The 19,627-nt window shown below is 47.5% G+C and overlaps 1 protein-coding gene and 1 long non-coding RNA gene across 5 annotated transcripts; both read right to left on the bottom strand.

The window, feature by feature from the left end:
- Positions 1 to 628: 628 nt before the first annotated feature.
- Positions 629 to 16,457, bottom strand: CHMP7 (charged multivesicular body protein 7). Of its 3 annotated transcripts, none has more exons than XM_053966508.1 (10): positions 16,091 to 16,455; positions 15,006 to 15,180; positions 13,130 to 13,315; positions 12,155 to 12,288; positions 11,753 to 11,801; positions 7,635 to 7,754; positions 7,039 to 7,137; positions 5,758 to 5,818; positions 4,499 to 4,663; positions 629 to 2,794 (listed from the first exon to the last, which is right to left on the bottom strand). In XM_053966508.1, exons 1-10 carry the CDS (start codon positions 16,378 to 16,380, stop codon positions 2,730 to 2,732), a joined length of 1,344 nt encoding a protein of 447 aa, XP_053822483.1. In that variant the 5' UTR covers positions 16,381 to 16,455; the 3' UTR covers positions 629 to 2,729. The 3 variants fall into 3 exon arrangements, with proteins under 3 accessions (XP_053822483.1, XP_053822484.1, XP_053822485.1); XM_053966509.1 differs by having other exon boundaries at positions 4,499 to 4,660; positions 16,091 to 16,453; XM_053966510.1 differs by lacking the exon at positions 629 to 2,794 and adding an exon at positions 4,771 to 4,956 and having other exon boundaries at positions 4,571 to 4,660; positions 16,091 to 16,457.
- LOC128800968 (uncharacterized) lies at positions 8,797 to 9,481 on the bottom strand. Of its 2 annotated transcripts, none has more exons than XR_008435103.1 (3): positions 9,341 to 9,481; positions 9,010 to 9,044; positions 8,797 to 8,832 (listed from the first exon to the last, which is right to left on the bottom strand). It is a non-coding gene; the product is annotated as an uncharacterized LOC128800968 (long non-coding RNA). The 2 variants fall into 2 exon arrangements; XR_008435102.1 differs by lacking the exon at positions 8,797 to 8,832 and adding an exon at positions 8,862 to 8,899.
- Positions 16,458 to 19,627: the final 3,170 nt, after the last annotated feature.

Genomic DNA, 19,627 nt, shown 5'->3' with positions numbered 1-19,627 from the left:
GAGGAAACAGCATCAACAGCCTGGGGAGTCCAGGTTTAGGCATCGTGGCCTTAGAAGGAAATTTGGTTTTTTATACACCAGGCCACTCAATTTACATCGATTTTCTTCAGGCAGAGGGAAAACCAGGTTAATTACAATTAGAACAAGAAGCTGGGTGAAAAACCGCCCCCAAATCAGCTTTTAGGAATTGTCTGGTACAAAACCAAGGGGTTCATTAGAACTCATTTCCTTTTTTCCACAGGCAAAGTGGTTTAGGCAAAGGGCTGTGACTGTGAGCCTTCAAAGTGCAGGTTTGAGATGCACAATGATAAAAAAGAAGGGGAAAGATAAGGAAAAACAGGAATTGTGTCTCCAGGAGTGAAGGCAGTGCCACCCAAAAAACAGCAGAGCCTGCTCAGGAAAAACAGACAAATTATTAAACGTGGTAATATTCAATAATGAGCTTTTTAACCCAGGGTAAAGTCTGGTGGAGCAGTTGCTCAGTTTGGGTTTGGATAAAGCAGCCCAGGACTATCCCTGGATCCCAGCACAGCTGGAACAGCAGCTGGAACAGGGACAAAGCACAGGAGGCCCCAGAGCCCCTCGGGTCCCTCCCCTCCCCTTTTGTCACACACAGGCAGAAAACACCGAGGTTTTTCTCCCATTTACTTCCAGAGGAAAGGAATACAGAGCTTCAAGTCATTGTACATCATTCCACAGGGGAAGTGTGAGCTGCAGCCTCCCCCTCCCCTGGCAGGAGCCTGCACTGCTGAGTGGTGACAGAGGGGACACAGCCCCTGGGGACACCCCCAGTGCCACCCCTGGCCCTGGGGACACCCCCAGTGCCACCCCTGGCCCTGGGCTGGGACTGAGTGGCTGAGAAATGATCACCAAGAGGGGAAACTCCAGCCCTCATTCCCATTATCCCAAGCTGCCACTGAGCAATGGGGCTTGGAGAGGCAGCGTGGAAGTGCTGGGATACATTCCCAGTGCTGTGGGAATACATTCCCAGTGGTACTGGGATAAATTCCCAGTGGTGCTGGAATAAATTCCCAGTGGTGCTGGAATAAATTCCCAGTGGTACTGGGATAAATTCCCAGTGGTGCTGGAACACATTCCCAGTGGTGGTAGAATACATTCCCAGTGGTACTGGAATAAATTCCCAGTGCTGTGGGAACACATTTCCAGTGCTCTAGGAATACATTCCCAGTGGTGCTGGAACACATTCCCAGTGCTGTGGGAACACATTCCCAGTGGTACTGGAATATATTCCCAGTGCTCTAGGAATACATTCCCAGTGCTGTGGGAACACATTTCCAGTACTCTAGGAATAAATTCCCAGTGGTACTGGGATACATTCCCAGTGGTACTGGGACACATTCCCAGTGCTTTAAGAATACATTCCCAGTGATGCTGGAACACATTCCCAGTGATGCTGGAACACATTCCCAGTGGTGCTGGAATAAATTCCCAGCGGTACTGGAACACATTCCCAGTGCTGTGGGAACACATTTCCAGTGCTCTAGGAATACATTCCCAGTGGTACTGGAACACATTCCCAGTCAGGAGAGGGGCACAGGGCTGGTGATCCATCCACAGGCAGCCAGGCACTCCCCTGCCATGCTCAGGAATCCCAGGGAAGGGCACATTCCCCTCCTGAAGCTCCGTTTTTCAGGGATTTGGGCTTCCCAAGCTTCCGTGTGCACGCGAGGGGTAAAAAGTGACCTGCAAAAGAGGAGGGTTTGGCTCGTGGGGACAGAGGCAGCCCTGGAGCAGCTGCAGCTGTGGTGCTCAGGGTTTTGTGCATCAGGAACATCCACAGGGCTGGTTTGGGGCTTTCTGGGAACACACATCCTGTGGGAGCTCAGTGCCAGAGCTGAAGGCAAAGCCAAGGCTGTTCTGTGGAGCTGTGCTCTCCCAAGGGATCCCTTTATTTCCCACCCCAAATCCCTCCGTGGCAGCTCAGAGCCATCACCCTGCAGCTCCCAAGGAGTTTTGCTTACAGGGATGATACAAAAATAGCCACCAGCTCCAATTTCAAGTGCCAGCAGAAAGAGGCTGGATGGCAACGCCTGGCCTTGGCCACAAGAGCCTGAAACTCCTCGGGGGAAATCTTTTGCAGGTCTCCCTTTTAAGGCCTTAATGTCATTACAGAGAGAGGGATTCTTTTGTCTTGTGCTCGCCATTGCTGCCCTCTCTGAGCAGCACCAAAACCTCCTCAAACTGAGCAGTTCCAGTGCCTGGCTGCCAGTGCAGGATCCAGAGGGAGGGACACAACAAGCACCAGGTGTTTAAGCTGCTGCAGGTACGGCAAGGGCAGGACCGATGTGCCAAGTGTTCTAAACAACCACACAAACAGCCAAATGTTGAGCCACTGCAACGCTGCTGCTACTCAGATTCTCAACATCAGCCACAGCAAAGGAAGAGAAATCAAAATCAAACCCAAAACCGAGCACTGGTATGGACACAGGAGAGTTTATCTTCGCTGGAGTTGTGTTCCCAGGAGGGAAGACTGGATGTGGCAGTGACTTGGGGTCACGAGTCAGGTCGAGACCAGATGTTGGCACAGAGATGACAAACACCAGCTGGGGCCAGGTCCAGAGTGGATTGTCATGGCAGGAGCTCCTGCTGCTGAGCAAAGACAGATCCAGGAGGACAGGGGATGTCCCCCTCTCCTTGGAAGTTCTGGTCATCAGTTAAGGAACATTGAGACACTTCCCAAACTGCAGCAACAGGATGCTGTTGGCTCTTCAGAGATTTAGTCCCAGAGCTGTTTTGGGTTCAGAAGAAGCAGAGGGAGTCTTTTGTGCCAGGTCTGTGAAGGGAATTGCAACAGGGAAGAGATCAGAACTCATCAGACACATCCACAACCACCCAATACAATTCCAGAGTGCCCAGGTGCTTCCCTGCTCAGCTCCATCCCCTGGGGAGCACATGTTCCACCCCCCTGGAATCACATGCTCTGGAAATTGAGGTTATAACCTGCCCAAACAGAAGGAAAACTACATGGGCAATTCTGTGGAATTGTTCATTAACAGATTCCCAAAAGGAAAACTGAAACTGTCCAGGACAGGTGTAGGGAAAGCTCAGTTCAAGCCCATGAACTCTGGTCAATCACCATTACTAAATCATAGGATATCCTGAGTTGGAAGGGACCCAAAAGGACCATTAATAAATCATAAGATATTATTTATTTATAATTCTTATTATTTATTTCCCTATCAGTAAAGCAGGCCTGTCCTACATAAAGAGCATTCCAGGGAAGATGCTGACTGCTGGACAAATCCTGTTCAAAAAATTCTCTTTTATCCTTTCCAACACTACCGGGCTTTGTACAACTTTGTCAAATTTAAAAATGCAGTTAGTCCAAGCAGCAGCTCCCTCACAGAGCTTTCAGCTTTCCCTCCACCCCTGGCAAAGGATCCAGGCAGAATTCCCAGCTCTCCTAGGACTGGGTTTAGCTCTGCTGGAGCAGGATCCAGGCAGAATTCCCAGCTCTCCCAGGACTGGGTTTAGCTCTGCTGGAGCAGGATCCAGGCAGAATTCCCAGCTCGCCCAGGACTGGGTTTAGCTCTGCTGGAGCAGGATCCAGGCAGAATTCCCAGCTCTCCCAGGATTGGGTTTAGCTCTGCTGGAGCAGGATCCAGGCAGAATTCCCAGCTCTCCCAGGACTGGGTTTAGCTCTGCTGGAGCAGGATCCAGGCAGAATTCCCAGCTCGCCCAGGACTGGGTTTAGCTCTGCTGGAGCAGGATCCAGGCAGAATTCCCAGCTCTCCCAGGACTGGGTTTAGCTCTGCTGGAGCAGGATCCAGGCAGAATTCCCAGCTCTCCCAGGACTGGGTTTAGCTCTGCTGGAGCAGGATCCAGGCAGAATTCCCAGCTCTCCCAGGACTGGGTTTAGCTCTGCTGGAGCAGGATCCAGGCAGAATTCCCAGCTCTCCCAGGACTGGGTTTAGCTCTGCTGGAGCAGGATCCAGGCAGAATTCCCAGCTCGCCCAGGACTGGGTTTAGCTCTGCTGGAGCAGGATCCAGGCAGAATTCCCAGCTCTCCTAGGACTGGGTTTAGCTCTGCTGGAGCAGGATCCAGGCAGAATTCCCAGCTCTCCTAGGACTGGGTTTAGCTCTGCTGGAGCAGGATCCAGGCAGAATTCCCAGCTCTCCCAGGACTGGGTTTAGCTCTGCTGGAGCAGGATCCAGGCAGAATTCCCAGCTCTCCCAGGACTGGGTTTAGCTCTGCTGGAGCAGGATCCAGGCAGAATTCCCAGCTCTCCCAGGACTGGGTTTAGCTCTGCTGGAGCAGGATCCAGGCAGAATTCCCAGCTCTCCCAGGACTGGGTTTAGCTCTGCTGGAGCAGGATCCAGGCAGAATTCCCAGCTCTCCCAGGACTGGGTTTAGCTCTGCTGGAGCAGGATCCAGGCAGAATTCCCAGCTCTCCCAGGACTCTGCTGACCCCTGTGCTGCTCAGGGCTGTCCCAGCTCCCAGAGCAGCTCCCTCCCAGGCCCTGCTGCCGTTCCCACCTCCAGCAGACACAGAGAGCTGCTCCAGCTCAGCTTCCAGCTCGGCATCGGAGATGGGGGCACTCAGCACCTTCTGGGGAACGGGAGGCAGATCCAGGGAATCCTTACTCGAGTCCTGCAGGAGACTGTCCAGCTCCTTCTCCAGCTCCTCAGAGTCCACCTCTGCTGATTAAAGAAAATATTTCAGCTCCAAGGAGAATTCAGTGGCATCCTCACGGCACAGACTGAGATCCAAAACAAAACTCTTATTCCTTCCATCCACTGTTACTCACAAGGAATTTCCTGTACTTCTTTTAAAGGACTGAAAATTCAGTCCTGATCTCAGGGAGGAGATTTTTTTTTTCTTGGCACTAAGGCCAAGAAGCTCTGGCACCTTTCAGCAGAGGCAAACAAGCTGCAGCAGCAACCAGGCCAGAGGAAAAAGCTCATCACTTCAACAAAACAAAGCAGCAGCCGCCCTAAAAATAGATTTAAATCGACATTACCCAGCTTTGAACTGAAATCCAGCCCCAAACGGGGACCACGAGGATTTGGAGATGAATAAACTGTCAGAAGGGAGAACTCCCTGCTCCCCATTCCCTTCAAGGCACCAACTTTGGTGTTTTGGGAAGAGTTTATTCTCCCAGGAAGGTGCTGAATGTGGGGAGGGAGCAGGGAAGGGGTGGAGCAGGGAAAGGAGGGAGCAGGGAAAGAAGGGAGAAAGGGAAAGGAGGGAGAAAGGGAAAGGAGGGAGAAAGGGAAAGGAGTGAGAAAGGGAAATGAGGGAGCAGGGAAAGGAGTGAGAAAGGGAAATGAGGGAGCAGGGAAAGGAGTGAGAAAGGGAAATGAGGGAGCAGGGAAAGGAAGGAGTAAGGGAAGGGAGGGAGTAAGGGATGGGAGGGAGTAAGGGATGGGAGGGAGCAGGGAAAGGAGGGAGCAGGGAAAGGAGGGAGCAGGGAAAGGAGGGAGAAAGGGAAAGGAGGGAGAAAGGGATGGGAGGGAGCAGAGATGGGAGGGAGAAAGGGAAAGGAGGGAGCAAGGAAAGGAGGGAGCAGCGAAAGGAGGGAGTAAGGAAAATGAAGGAGTAAGGAAAATGAAGGAGTAAGGAAAATGAAGGAGTAAGGAAAAGGAGGGAGTAAGGAAAATGAAGGAGTAAGGAAAATGAAGGAGTAAGGAAAAGGAGGGAGTAAGGGAAAGGAGGGAATAAGGGAAAGGAAGGAGTAAGGGAAAGCAGGGAGAAAGGGAAATGATGAGCAAAGGATAAAACACCCAGGACATACCCAGACCATTGATCCCCACTCCAGCCAGAGTCTGGGCCACTTCATCTTGAGTGTCACAAAGCTGAGGTAGAATAAACACAGCGAGGTACAGATTAGAAATTAACTCTGTGCCCTACTGTAGCTGCTTTATCAGAAGTGGAAATAACAAACAAAATCAGAAGTTGGCCTGAAGGCAGCAGGAATTGGTACAAAAGACATTTCCACCTTGGTTTTCACAAGGAACATGAAGATTATTTCACAATAATAAATAACAACACCAAGGATGGCACATTTGAGGATCAAACCTAAACCAGAATTTCACAGTGGGAGTAAAAATTTCCCTCTGATTGGAGCTTTTTCACAGAAATCATGAGTTGAAATTGCAGCTTGGGCTCCAGAATCAGGAAGCTGAAGACCAACACATCCCAACCACATTTTGCAGCCCCTCAGCTCGAGCTGAAGGCTCAGTTTGAGCTGATGGTGCTAAAAATTAATCCTTGGCTGTTTTTCACACCAGCTTAGACTGCCAGACTGCTCTGCTCACTTCAATTCCTGCAGAATTAACTCATTTCCCTCACTGAAATGCAGGAGATTACAGACTTAACTAGGTTGGAAAAGACCTTTGAGATCATCAAGTCCAAGCTATAAAAATAAAACAAACAATAACATAAAATGAAATAAAATAGAACAAAAGAGAATAAACATAAAATAAAACTAGAATTAAAACAGAATAGAATTAAATAGAATAGAATTAAATAGAATAGAATTTAATAGAATAGAATTTAATAGAAGAGAAGTAAATAAAATTGAATAAAATAAATCAAATAAAAATAGAAAAAAATAGAATAAAACAAACAAAACCAAAATAAAATAAAATAAAATAAAATAAAATAAAATAAAATAAAATAATAAAATAAAATAAAATAAAATAAAATAAAATAAAATAAAATAAAATGTCAGGCTGTTTCATGCACACAGTTGCATTCCAGCTTCCAAAGGTTTGATTTGTGTTTTTAATAGACCTAAAGACTTTCTAGGAAAGCTGGGTGCTTCTCCAATATTGCTGATCAAAAAAAACCCACAAAATGCACAAATTTCAAGTAAATTAAAATATATTGCAGCAAAACCAGAAGACACAGAAATCTTCTTCTTGCTGATGTTTTAGCTCAGAATTAAGTCAGTTTGCTTTGGTGCCATAATGGAAAAAACTTAAATAATTTAAAGCAACCAAAGAATTAATAATTAATTAATATCTGGGCAGGTTTCTTGGGAATATCCACACCCCCCTGGCTGTTCCAGTACCTCTTGGATCTGATCCACAATGTTCTCTGCCCTCTCCACAGTCACATCCTTCATGGAAAGCTTCAGAGCTCCCACTCCAGCCTGGTAGGCATTGAACACCTGGAAATTCAAAATAAAACAGATGAAGATGCACAGTGCTGATGAACTCCAGCCTGGTAGGATTAAACACTTGGAAATTCAAAATAAAAGAGATGGAGATGCACAATGGTGATGAACTCCAGCCTGGTAGGATTAAACACTTGGAAATTCAAAATAAAAGAGATGGAGATGCACAATGGTGATGCACTCCAGCCTGGTTGATGCTAAATACCTGGAAATTAAATATGAAAGACAGAAATATGCACAATGCTGATGAACTCCAGGCTGGTAGGTGTTAAATACCTTGAAATTAAAACCAAAATACAAATATGCACAATGCTGATGAAAACAGTGGGAGCTCCTGTCCAAGAGCTGCTTCCCAAGCAGGATCCTTGGAGAAACACCAGGACGTGGAGGGAGCTTTATCCAGAGGGACATTGCCAGGGTAAATCCCACCCGGAGGTGAAGGGAAGAGGGGCAGGAGCCGGGGGAGGAGCCGGGGGAGGAGCCCTCGGTACCATCTGGTCGGTCTGGGAGGCGTAGATGCGATCCAGGATTCCCTGCACCGCGTCCAGCTTGGAGTGCAGCTCCTCGATGCGCCGCTCCGTCCTCCGCTTGGACTTGAGGCACCTCAGGGCCTGGCCAGGGACACAAACACAGAGAGAGGGAGGGAGGGAGAGAGAGAGAGAGCTGAGCTTCACAAACACACACACACAGAGCTGAGCTCATACACACAGAACTCAGCTCACACACACAGAGCTGAGCTTCACAAACACACACACAGAGAGCTCAGCTCACACACACAGAGCTCAGCTCACACACACAGAGCTGAGCTTCACAAACACACACACACAGAGCTCAGCTCACACACACAGAGCTCAGCTTCACAAACACACACACACAGAGCTCAGCTCACACACACAGAGCTCAACTTCACAAACACACACACACAGAGCTCAGCTCACACACACAGAGCTCAACTTCACACACACACACACACACAGAGCTCAGCTCACACACACAGAGCTCAACTTCACACACACACACACACAGAGCTCAGCTCACACACACAGAGCTCAACTTCACACACACACACACACAGAGCTCAGCTCACACACACACACACACAGAGCTCAGCTCACACACACAGAGCTCAACTTCACACACACACACACACAGAGCTCAGCTCACACACACAGAGCTCAACTTCACACACACACACACACACAGAGCTCAGCTCACACACACAGAGCTGAGCTTCACAAACACACACACACAGAGCTCAGCTCATACACAGAGCTCAGCTCACACACACAGAGCTGAGCTTCACAAACACACACACACAGAGCTCAGCTCACACACACAGAGCTCAGCTTCACAAACACACACACACAGAGCTCAGCTCATACACACAGAGCTCAGCTTCACAAACACACACACAGAGAGCTCAGCTCACACACACAGAGCTCAGCTCATACACAGAGAGCTCAGCTTCACAAACACACATACACAGAGCTCAGCTCACACACAGAGCTCAGCTCATACACAGAGAGCTCAGCTTCACAAACACACATACACAGAGCTCAGCTCACACACAGAGCTCAGCTCACATACACAGAGCTCAGCTCACACACACAGAGCTCAGCTTCACACACACACACACAGAGCTCAGCTCACACACACAGAGCTGAGCTTCACAAACACACACACACAGAGCTCAGCTCATACACAGAGCTCAGCTCACACACACAGAGCTGAGCTTCACAAACACACACGCACAGAGCTCAGCTTCACACACACACACACACAGAGCTCAGCTCACACAAACAGAGCTCAGCTCACATACACAGAGCTCAGCTTCACAAACACACACACACAGAGCTCAGCTCATACACACAGAGCTGAGCTTCACAAACACACACACAGAGCTCAGCTCACACACACAGAACTCAGCTTCACAAACACACACACACAGAGCTCAGCTCACACACACAGAGCTCAGCTTCACAAACACACACACACAGAGCTCAGCTCACACACACAGAGCTCAGCTTCACAAACACACACACACAGAGCTCAGCTCACACACACAGAACTCAGCTTCACAAACACACACACACAGAGCTCAGCTCACACACACAGAGCTCAGCTTCACACACACAGAACTCAGCTTCACAAACACACACACACAGAGCTCAGCTCACACACACAGAGCTCAGCTCACACACACAGAGCTGAGCTTCACAAACACACACACACAGAGCTCAGCTCACATACACAGAGCTGAGCTTCACAAACACACACACACAGAGCTCAGCTTCACACACACACACACAGAGCTCAGCTCACACACACAGAGCTCAGCTCACACACACAGAGCTCAGCTTCACAAACACACACACACAGAGCTCAGCTTCACACACACACACACAGAGCTCAGCTCACACACACAGAGCTCAGCTCACACACACAGAGCTCAGCTTCACAAACACACACACACAGAGTTCAGCTCACACACACAGAGCTCAGCTCACACACAGAGCCCTCAGCTCACACACAACAACTTCAGCTCACACACACAGAGCTCAGCTCACACACAACAACCTCAGCTCACACACAACAACCTCAGCTCACACACAACAACCTCAGCTCACACACAGAGCCCTCAGCTCAGCTTCACACACAAATCTGGGAACCCTCCCCTGGCCTTGCTCCCACTTTGGTGAGTCCAGTAACTCCTGCTGGCACCATGGTGTGGGAATCCTTAAAATCAGGGGGTTTTGGGAAAGCTGCAAAAGGCAGGCCTCAAACAGCAGAACTGTGGCTAGAGCTAAGCAACAGCCATAAGATTTGTCAGCAGGAAAGTTATATAAGAAGTAGAAAGTAAGGACAAATAAAACAATGGTCTGTGTATTAACATTTGGCTGGAATAACTCCCTAAGCTACAGAAAAGTATATCTAGAGAGATAGTGGGAAGTTCTAAGCTGAATAATGGAGCTCTGTGCATTGTGTTTTAAGGCTTACAAGCAGGTATTGATTGGAAATAAGCGAGCACTGTTTTAACAAAAGGTATGTGTTGGAAAAATCTACTGTCAGCATGTTTTTGCTTTGTGTGATTGGTCAGAAAACGTTTAAAGTGAGTTGTAACATTGAGTTCTGGGGATGTGAGCTGCTGGCATCTTCTCACTGTTATAAGCACGGGAGGAGAGTGATGCTGGAAATAAACAGCTCGAGAGGCGTCCCACAGCAGCCCCATCCCGTGGGTGATTTGTACACAGACCCCTGGCCTGTGCAGTGCAAGGGAAAAGGGGGATGAAGCTCCAAAAACGGGGAGTTCAGCTGCAGCTGGACCCGTGGGATCATGCAGGAAAAATCCCAGATCACCCAGCTGCTGTCCAGCAGAAAAATTCAGGATGACTGCTTTGGAAAGTCAAAAAAAAAGGTTTGTTTTTTTTTGGTTTTGTTAAGATTGAAGTGTTAGAGATGGTATTTGATGATTAAATGTTTATTATTTTTCATTATATTCCAGTGTTCCAAGAGTTTTATAGTATTTGATTAATAAGTTATAAAAGTTAATTATATTTTTATAAAGTGTATAAATTTAAAAATCTCAAAATTAGTAAAATCTCAAATTCACAAACCAAAACCACTAAACTATTTAATCAAGAAATGATACTTTAATTATTTTTATTTTTAACTTAATAACTAATTATTTTAAATTTGTAACACAGATTTTTTTGTTTAAATATAAAATATTTTTTAAATTTATAAGGAAAAATATAAAGAAAAAATATTTGTTTTTATTTTAAAACTTTTACATATATTATTATTTTTAAAACTTTAAACTTTAAGTTTTTTACTTTGTAATATTATATATATTTTAATTAAATTATATACTTATAATCTTAGTGTTATTAAATAATTTTAGAAGGTTTTTTTATAGTTTTAGGTTAAATGTAGTGGTTTTTTTAGGAGTTATAGTTTATTAGTATAAAAAGTCCACAATTTTAACATCCAAAATATTCCAGCTAAACTGTAAACATCTAAATATTTCAGCTTTAACATGTAAAATATGCCATCAGAAATATTCCAGCTGGCATCTGCAGCTATTCCCATTCCTGGGTGTTGGAAGTTTCCCTCAAAAAAAAAAAGGAATCCTTGTGGAATTTCATGCTGATTAAAAGCAGGTATTTGTAGGCTGTAGCATCAAACAAGAAGTAGGGAAAAGCAGAGAAAGGTTGTGAAATGTGTGTTTGTGTTTGTGCTAAACTTGTTCAGAAATGATCACGTCAAGAAAAATATTTTAAATGACAAATTAAAAAAAAAAAAAAAAAAAAGAGTCAGGAGTTGAATTTTGATGATTCTGAGTGGCTCCCTTCCAACTCGGGATATTCTGGGATTGGAAGTGTCATAAAAAAAACCCCAAATCAATCAGGAATCCCTGAGGCACACATTGAACAAGTGGGTTTATTTCCAATTCCCTTCATCACCTCACTCTGGAAAAATAAATCGTTCACCTTAAGGAGAGCTTTGGTTTCACTCCAGCACCCCTGGGATGAAGCCCCCAGATTTAACCCTGGGCATGATCTGCAGTTCTGGAGCAGCTCCAGAACATTTCCCTGGCAATTTCACTCACCAGCTGCTTCTTCCCAGCTCTGCAAGCACTCCTGGCGTCCTCTTTACACCTGGAAGATGGAAAAAGGAAAGGAAATTTCTTCCTTTTTTCACAAATCACAACCACCCTCTCCCTGTCTCTGAGGGGACCACAACGGAGCATTTTGGATACGACCACCCTCAAAGCACTGCTGATTCCCACAAGTCCTTGACTGCATTCCAAACCCTTGCAAACACTCCCCACAGCCATTCCCTGCACCTTGTTTTCATAAGGAACAGGGAACAAAAGCTGGAAAACTGCCCCATCACATGGCTGTGACTGTTTTGTTTAGGAACAGGAAAGAACAGAAGAAAGCAGCTTCTAATTGTGTCCCAAAGCTCTACATCCCAAAGATGTTGTTCCCACCACCCTTCCCCAAATTACTTCTCTGCTTCCTGGGAAAGGGACTCCACCTTCTGTGACAGCAGCTGCTCACTCTGCATCAGCTGATAAACTCCAATGTCCACATCATTCATTGGGGACACCTTGGCGTGGAGGCCTCGGGCAAACTTCACAATCTAAAATCAGAGCAGCACAGGCTGGAGTCACTTCCCAGAAATCTCAATTAGGAAAAGGCAAAAGGAAAAAGGGAGGAGAGGGAGAGGGAAGGAAAGGAAAAGGAAAAGGAAAAGGAAAAGGAAAAGGAAAAGGAAAAGGAAAAGGAAAAGGAAAAGGAAAAGGAAAAGGAAAAGGAAAAGGAAAAGGAAAAGGAAAAGGAAAAGGAAAAGGAAAAGGAAAAGGAAAAGGAAAAGGAAAAGGAAAAGGAAAAGAGTTTTTGCATTCCCAGTTTAGGCCTTGGAGTCATGAGTTACGAGGCTGTTCCAGTCACCACAGGATTTAATATGAAACTAGGATAAGGACCAGCAGGGTGGAAACAAAATGCCTTAATGGAACACCTGGAAGATTGAAAACTGTCCCTGGATTCTGGAAGTGGAAGGGAATGTCAGACTCCCAAGGACTTCAGAATACCACAGGGAAAGTGGATTCTCAGAGCTGAGTGCCTGCACCTCTGTAGGAAATGACAAGATAAAAAGCTTTTCAAAAAAAGTGGAATTTCATGCTGATTCGAGAGGTGTGGAGTTGGTGTAGCTGGGAATAGTCAACCTGCAGGGTCTGCCATTTTTTTAACTCTTAAATGAAATCTGAATTATTATAAATGTTTAAAGAAGCTGCCACGCCAGAACGAGGATTTCTTGTCACCTACAACCAAGTAACAACACTGGAGCACGTGGAATTTACCTTTCCAGGCAGAGAACACCCATTTCAGCCACCAAAACGGCTAAAATCCATTTCTCTCCAGGCAGATGGAAGGCAAGACAGGGATGATACCACCCAAAAGCAGTCACCTGGACCCTGTACCTTCTCTCCATTCTGTTCCAGGATGGTGACCCTCTTCTCCTTCTGCAGCTGGAGCAGCAACAAGTAGAAGGTCCTTTCATCTGGGCAGAGGCCGGCGCAGAGGGAGCGGAGCTCAGAGAGGGCGACCACGGGGTGGGAAGAGAGGGCAGAGCTCTGGTAGAGGCGATAAACTTCCTCTGCCTTCTCCTGCAAGGGATCCAGTGATGCCTTAGGATTTCACCTCTGGCATTTTCCAGATCCTGTACTGCCTTAGTGCCTAACTCTGAACTCCACAGAGAGTGTTAGTTACTGCCTTCACATTTTGGGCACACAAAACAACCCCTCCAGGCCTGAGATCCAAGGACACTGCGCTGCCTCAGGCCCTGAAAAGTATCAACAAAAGTGAATTGGGGGGAGCAAACTGGGGGTAAACGACTTCATTACCTGGAGCTGTCATTGGAGCATTAACCCCTGATGTGTAAATGGACCAAACTCATAGCTGCCTGAAAAACTCGTGACCACTGTGCACCTTCTGACTGCCCAAGGTGTATCTACTGAAGGCCTTTAATATTATTTATTATTAAGAAATATTTATCGATAATTATTATTATTTTATTAGAAATAAATGTATTGTTTATTATTAATAAATGCCCATTTTATGCTCTAACTCTGCCTAGCTTCCGTTCTAGGTAGCCACTCACAGCTGTCAGCCCACACAGCATTCCTGCTCTTCCCAAATGCTCCCACACCTCCTTCCTCCCAGCTTGGACACTTCCTGTTTTATTCCAGAGTGAATTTCAGAAAGAGCCGTAGGGAACTCTCAAAAAAGTCATCCACAAAAACCAAAACTCTGTTATTGACATTCCCTGAAAAGCTGTGGAACAGCACAGGAACCACACAGGCAATCAATTGGCTTCCCCTGCACTTCCTGGAAATCCCTCCCCAGGTTTGAACCAAATAAAAATCCGTGCCTTTAAAGATTTCCTGCATTTCTGCTGGACACAGTAACCCAGACAACCACAGCAAGGCTCGGGGCTCATTCTGCAGACACAGAGTAACAGAGAGAGAAGAGGGGCTGGGACAGGATCCAATCCCATGGGAGAGCAGCTGGAATAATGCCCAGGGAACCTGGGCTGGTGGGACACTGGATGGCCAAGCTGTGCCTGTTCCATCCCCTGTTCATCCCTGCAGCAGATGGAGCTTGGGCTGAGAGTTCCTCACGTCCTGCACAGGAATGAGCTCCAGCCTGGGATTCACAGCTGGCTCCCAGCACAATTCCTGCCTCCCTGGGCAAACAAGGAATTGCGTCCCTTCCTTTTCTTGGAGTCACTGAAAAGTCACTGTCAGAATGGTTTGGGATGGAAGGAGCTGAAATCCCACCCAGTGCCACCCCTGCCACGGCAGGGACACCTCCCACTGTCCCAGGGTTCTCCAAACTCACCTTGGACATTCCCAGGGATGCAGGGGCAGCCACAGCTCCTCTGGGAATTCCATCCCAGCCACATTGGGAATTCCTTCCCAATATCCCATCCATCCCTGCCCTCTGGCAGTGGGAGCCATTCCCTCTGTCCTGTGCCTCCATCCTTTGTCGAAATCCCTCTCCAGCTCTCCTGGAGCCCCTTTAGGCTCTGAAGGGGCTCTGAGCTCTCCCTGCAGTTTCTTTCCTCCAGCTCTCCCAGCCTGCTCCCAGCCCTTGGAGCAGCTCCATCATTTTCAAGGAACATCTAAATCACTTCCCATCTCCAAGTCACCCCAGCCATCTCTCTCCAGGCTTCTGAACACCTCAGGAGCAGCAATGAAGATCTGCTCAGCCCTGACCCCTCCTTCCCAGCATGGGAAATGACTCCTGGTTTTCCTGGAGAGGCACAATCTCAGGAAAGCTCTCCACAACACTCACCTGCAGCAGCTCCACGTAAATCAGAACCTCCTCCTCCTCAGGAATTTTGCTGTCCCCCAGGACGCTGGAGAGGGTCCACTTGAGGGGCTTCAGGATGAAAACTCCCACACCCCATGAGATCCAGCTGCTGTCTACACTGGCCATGAAGTCTGACTCCCTCTGGAGCTTCCCACGTCTAGGGAAAAGATAATTCACGTGGAACTGAACACAGTCAGCCTCAACCTTGGATATCCTGCACATCCTCCATGCCAGTGGCATTTTCTATCACCAAATCCAGCTCAAGTTTGAGATTTCATTACTGGAAGCACACAGAGGTTTCCACTCCTCCCCTGCTTCCTCTGGATCCCAAGTGCCTTTTGTTTTTTTTACTCTTCTTTCCCGTTTTGCAAGTTTCGCAGGTTTTCTAATCAAAACTGATGAGGTATCAACGAACAGGGAGGGTCAGTTTTAGGGGCAATCAGCAGTTTCAGGATAGTTTTTATATCAAATTACAACAATAGCTTCTCAGACCTACTGGTTTTAATTTTCAGGTCACCAACAGAGCTCCTGCTGTTTTGAGCCTCTTCGAGGTACCAGTCCCGGGCTCCGATTTCACAGCACAAAACCTCTGGTTGCAAACACCAGCTCAACACATCCCCAGTGCCCTCGGCACCACAACATTCCAGGGAACATCCCCCCGTGAACCAGCGATATTCCTGTGGGAATATTCCCTGTCCTCCCACACCTCCTGCGAGCCCCGGCCGAGCTCTGATTCCCTGTCCAGCTCGGCCTCCCAAATTCCACACACACACCCCATAAGCGCAATTCACAGCATCTCAGACTGGTTTGGGCTGGAAGGACCTTAAATCCCACCCAGTGCCACCCCTGCCATACCAGGGACACCTTCCGCTGTCTCAGGTTGCAACAAGCCCCGTCCAACCCGGCCTTGGACACTTCAGGCACAGGGCAGCCACAGCTTCTCTGGGAAGCCCGTGGGAAACGGTGCAGAATTCACCCTGCAGGCTGGCACAGCACGGATCCAGCGCCAGCCGCATCCCCTGACACCCCCCGCACCTTCCCCGATGCCGTGCCCGAACCTCCTTTACCTCAGCAGCTCCCTGAGGACGGTGCCGAGCCCCAAGGGGACGCTGCCCCGCCGCTCGAAGCCGTTCTGCAGCTCCCTCAGGCACGTCCTCACCGCGCCCCTCCGCCGGCCGCGGGCCAGAACCAGCCCGACCCAGAAGGCCATCTTGCTGTCCCACTCGGTGCTGTTCACCTCGCGGCTCTGCTTGAAGGCCGAGAACAGGAAGGCCATGCGCTCGTCATCCGTCTCCCACTCCGGGGGCAGGTCCCCGGCCGGGGCCGGCCCAGGGGGAGCCTCGCCCGGGCTGCACATCTACGCGAGCCCCCGGCTCGGCCGCGGCCTCCGCCCGGCCCGGCCGCCCGCCCGCCTCAGGGGAGACGCGCACGGCGCATGCGCGGTGCCACCCCCGCGCGCCCCCCCCCCCTGCGTCACTCGGGGTGGAACGCGCCGTCCCCCCCCCTCAGCCCCCGCTGTGGTACGGCCCGGAGGAGAAAACGGCCCCGCCCCCAATCACCGCCCTGCGGTGACGTCACTGTGACGTCATATATAGCGGTGAGACCGGGGTTTGGGTCTTTGGGACTTTATATAATAATTATATCTACTATATATATATAAAATATATACTATATATACTATATATTATATATTTTTATATATTAAATATGTATAATATATTTTATATATTATACAATATTATATATTATATATTATATATTATATTTATAATATAAATATAATATAACTTTATTATATTATATTATATTATATTATATTATATTATATTATATTATATTATATTATATTATATTATATTATATTATATTATATTATATTATATTATATTATATTATATTATATTATATTATATTATATATATATTTCCCTTATATATCATATAGATAATACATGTAGTATATTCTTAACTTTCATAATATAACATTTATTATTATTGATGAAAATAATAATAACCACATTATAACATATCACATAACGTACATATAACATAAAGTGTAGAATAATAAAATCTTGAATTTTGCTACTTAATGTATAATATATCATATATATACACAATATTATAGATATATGATATGACAATCTGGTATTATATCATTCTATCAAATTATAATGTAAGTAATGTAATATAATATAATGTAATATAATGTAATGTAATGTAATGTAATGTAATAATATAATATAATATAATATAATATAATATAATATAATATAATATAATATAATATAATATAATATAATATAATATAATATAATATAATATAATATAATATAATATAATATAATATAATATAATATAATATAATATATAATGAAAAATCCACCTGCTTGCCCTGAGCACCCCACAAACCCCAAAAATAAAGCAGGCAAAGTGAGTGAGGACAGAAATCTGAGCACTGACATTGCGCCAGTGTCAAACCATGACAGCACCTCTGGCCTCACAGGGGAAACTGAGGCACGGAGAGCCAGAGTGGTTTGCCCAGGCTTGCCCAAGGAAGGTGCAGTGGGGAGTTGAGCCCTGTTCTCATGAAGTTCACAGCTTGCCAGAGCTTTCTTTTTTTCTTTTTTTTTTCTTTTTTTTTTTCTGTTTCAAAGAGGAACTTGGAATTTATGAGACAAAATAATTCGTTTGTCAGGAGGAAGGGGGAGAAGGTCAAAATTATCGCACAGCCTCAGAGGCCTCCCAGGCGCCAAAACAGGCGGGAGGCAGCACAGATCTGACGGTAAAACTGGATGGTGATGTTCAAAAATAAAACACGAGCGGTCACGGAGCCAAGCAGCTCCCCGGGCTGTGCTGAGGGTCACAGCCCCCGGAGAGGCACTCTGGGAGGGGAGATTAGAGCCTCCCACAGCCCCAGTCTTTGGCAGAGCTGGATGTTGAACAAACAGGAGCTGAGTCAGGCGGGACAGGAGCGTTTTGAGGGTCTGAACGTCAGCCTCGACTTCCCCAGCCACCCATTCATTGCTCATTCCCTGTGGGAATTTCATGCTCCAGGCTTCCTTCTCTCCACAGCCAGCGAGCAGGAGTTCAGCCAAGCTCCTGCTCCAGCCCTCACACTCCTTTTATTCTCCACCTGCAGCAGGACTGAGCAAACCAGAGGAGCAAACCAGAACTGAGCAAACCAGAGGAGGATTTAAGACCCCAAAACCAGAGGGTCCCGTCCTCTTCTCGACGTGCTGAGTTTCCCCCAGTGTTGTGCTGGGGTGCAGCCTCCTGGCTCCAGGGGATTCCGGGCACAGAGGGAGCTGTGGGATAAACAGCCTGGGCGTGATAAAGGCTGGAGGTCTGGCCCCGGGAGATAAACACACAACCCTTTCTCACTTGTGGTCAGAGCCTGCCCAAAACCCCACCTTCAGTGAAAACCACAGTGCTTTTTCTGGGGTGGAAATTCTTGCTGGGAGAGGGAATGCTGTGTCTGCCCGGTGTCCCGCTCCTGGAGATGGCGGGGAACTGGGAGAGGGTGACCACCCTGACCTCTCTCCACAGCTTAAATCCCCCCGGGCCAGACACCGAGCTGCCTTTGTACAAATATTCTCCCTGCGATTTGTCAGCACAGATAACAGAACTGGTTTATAAATGGGGAGATTGAGGCAGAAAGAGAAAACCCTGCGGCTTCCCAGCGATGTTTGGTGGGAGGAGGACGGGATCCCGGGGTCTGGATGCTGAGGCGTGGCCTGGCCCTGCTGGGGTGAACTGTAGGGCAACCTGGCACGGGCCACTTCCATGTGGAACACATCCCGACTTTTCCTGGCTGAATTCAGGCTCAGCAGTTCCCTACGGAGCATCAGGTTGATTTTTTAGAGAGGATGAACAGACAGAATTAATCCTTCCCCATCCCATTTGCACATGGATTAGCATTTAGCTGTAGTCCTAGACCTAAACCTCGTTCTAGCTCAGCTCTAACTGAGAAATGAATCATTCTCTGAGGACTCCAGTGACTTCAGCTGCAGTCAGTGGTGCCCAGAACACATGGTTTTGGTTAAACAAAAGGCCCCACATACTTTGTGGGGCTTGTAATAGAAGTACCCACCCAGGAAACGAGCAGGAGCTCCTCTTCTCCCGAAATCACACTTCAGCTTCATTAATTGTGCCCCAGCCAGGCTGCCTCCCCCTGCGAGGAGACAACCAGGTGGCCGTGGCCTTTCCTGCCATGAGCACGGTCACCAAGGAGAAGGTTCTTCCCAAATATCCACATCCGGAGTGGCTGAGCTGTGATCCGCCTCATCCAGCTGAATCCAAGAGCCTTCCTGCCCTCCTCGCAGGGCGGAGGTGCCCAGCAGCTCCTTGGCATTGTCGATGCACTGAGCCCTTTGCCTGCTGAGCAGCGTTTTTCGCGCCTTGGTGCTCGCGGCATTTTTCAGGCTGTCTCCTGCAGATTTCCCTGCCTCCGGGCACTTAGGACTGCAAAGCCAAACTTGCTTTTCTACAGCCTCCACCCTTCCATGAGTCACCGGGGAAGGCAGACAGGAATGGAAGTTACAGAAGTCCAGATCAGGAAAATATGATCAAGAATGTTCTCTGCCCCGGCTTTCTCTCAGAATCCTG

Source organism: Vidua chalybeata, chromosome 28 (assembly GCF_026979565.1).
Source record: "Vidua chalybeata isolate OUT-0048 chromosome 28, bVidCha1 merged haplotype, whole genome shotgun sequence".
Classification (NCBI taxonomy): Eukaryota; Metazoa; Chordata; class Aves; order Passeriformes; family Viduidae; genus Vidua; species Vidua chalybeata.
The sequence above is the reverse complement of the archived record's forward strand: the minus strand, read 5'-3'. Positions and strand labels throughout refer to the sequence as shown.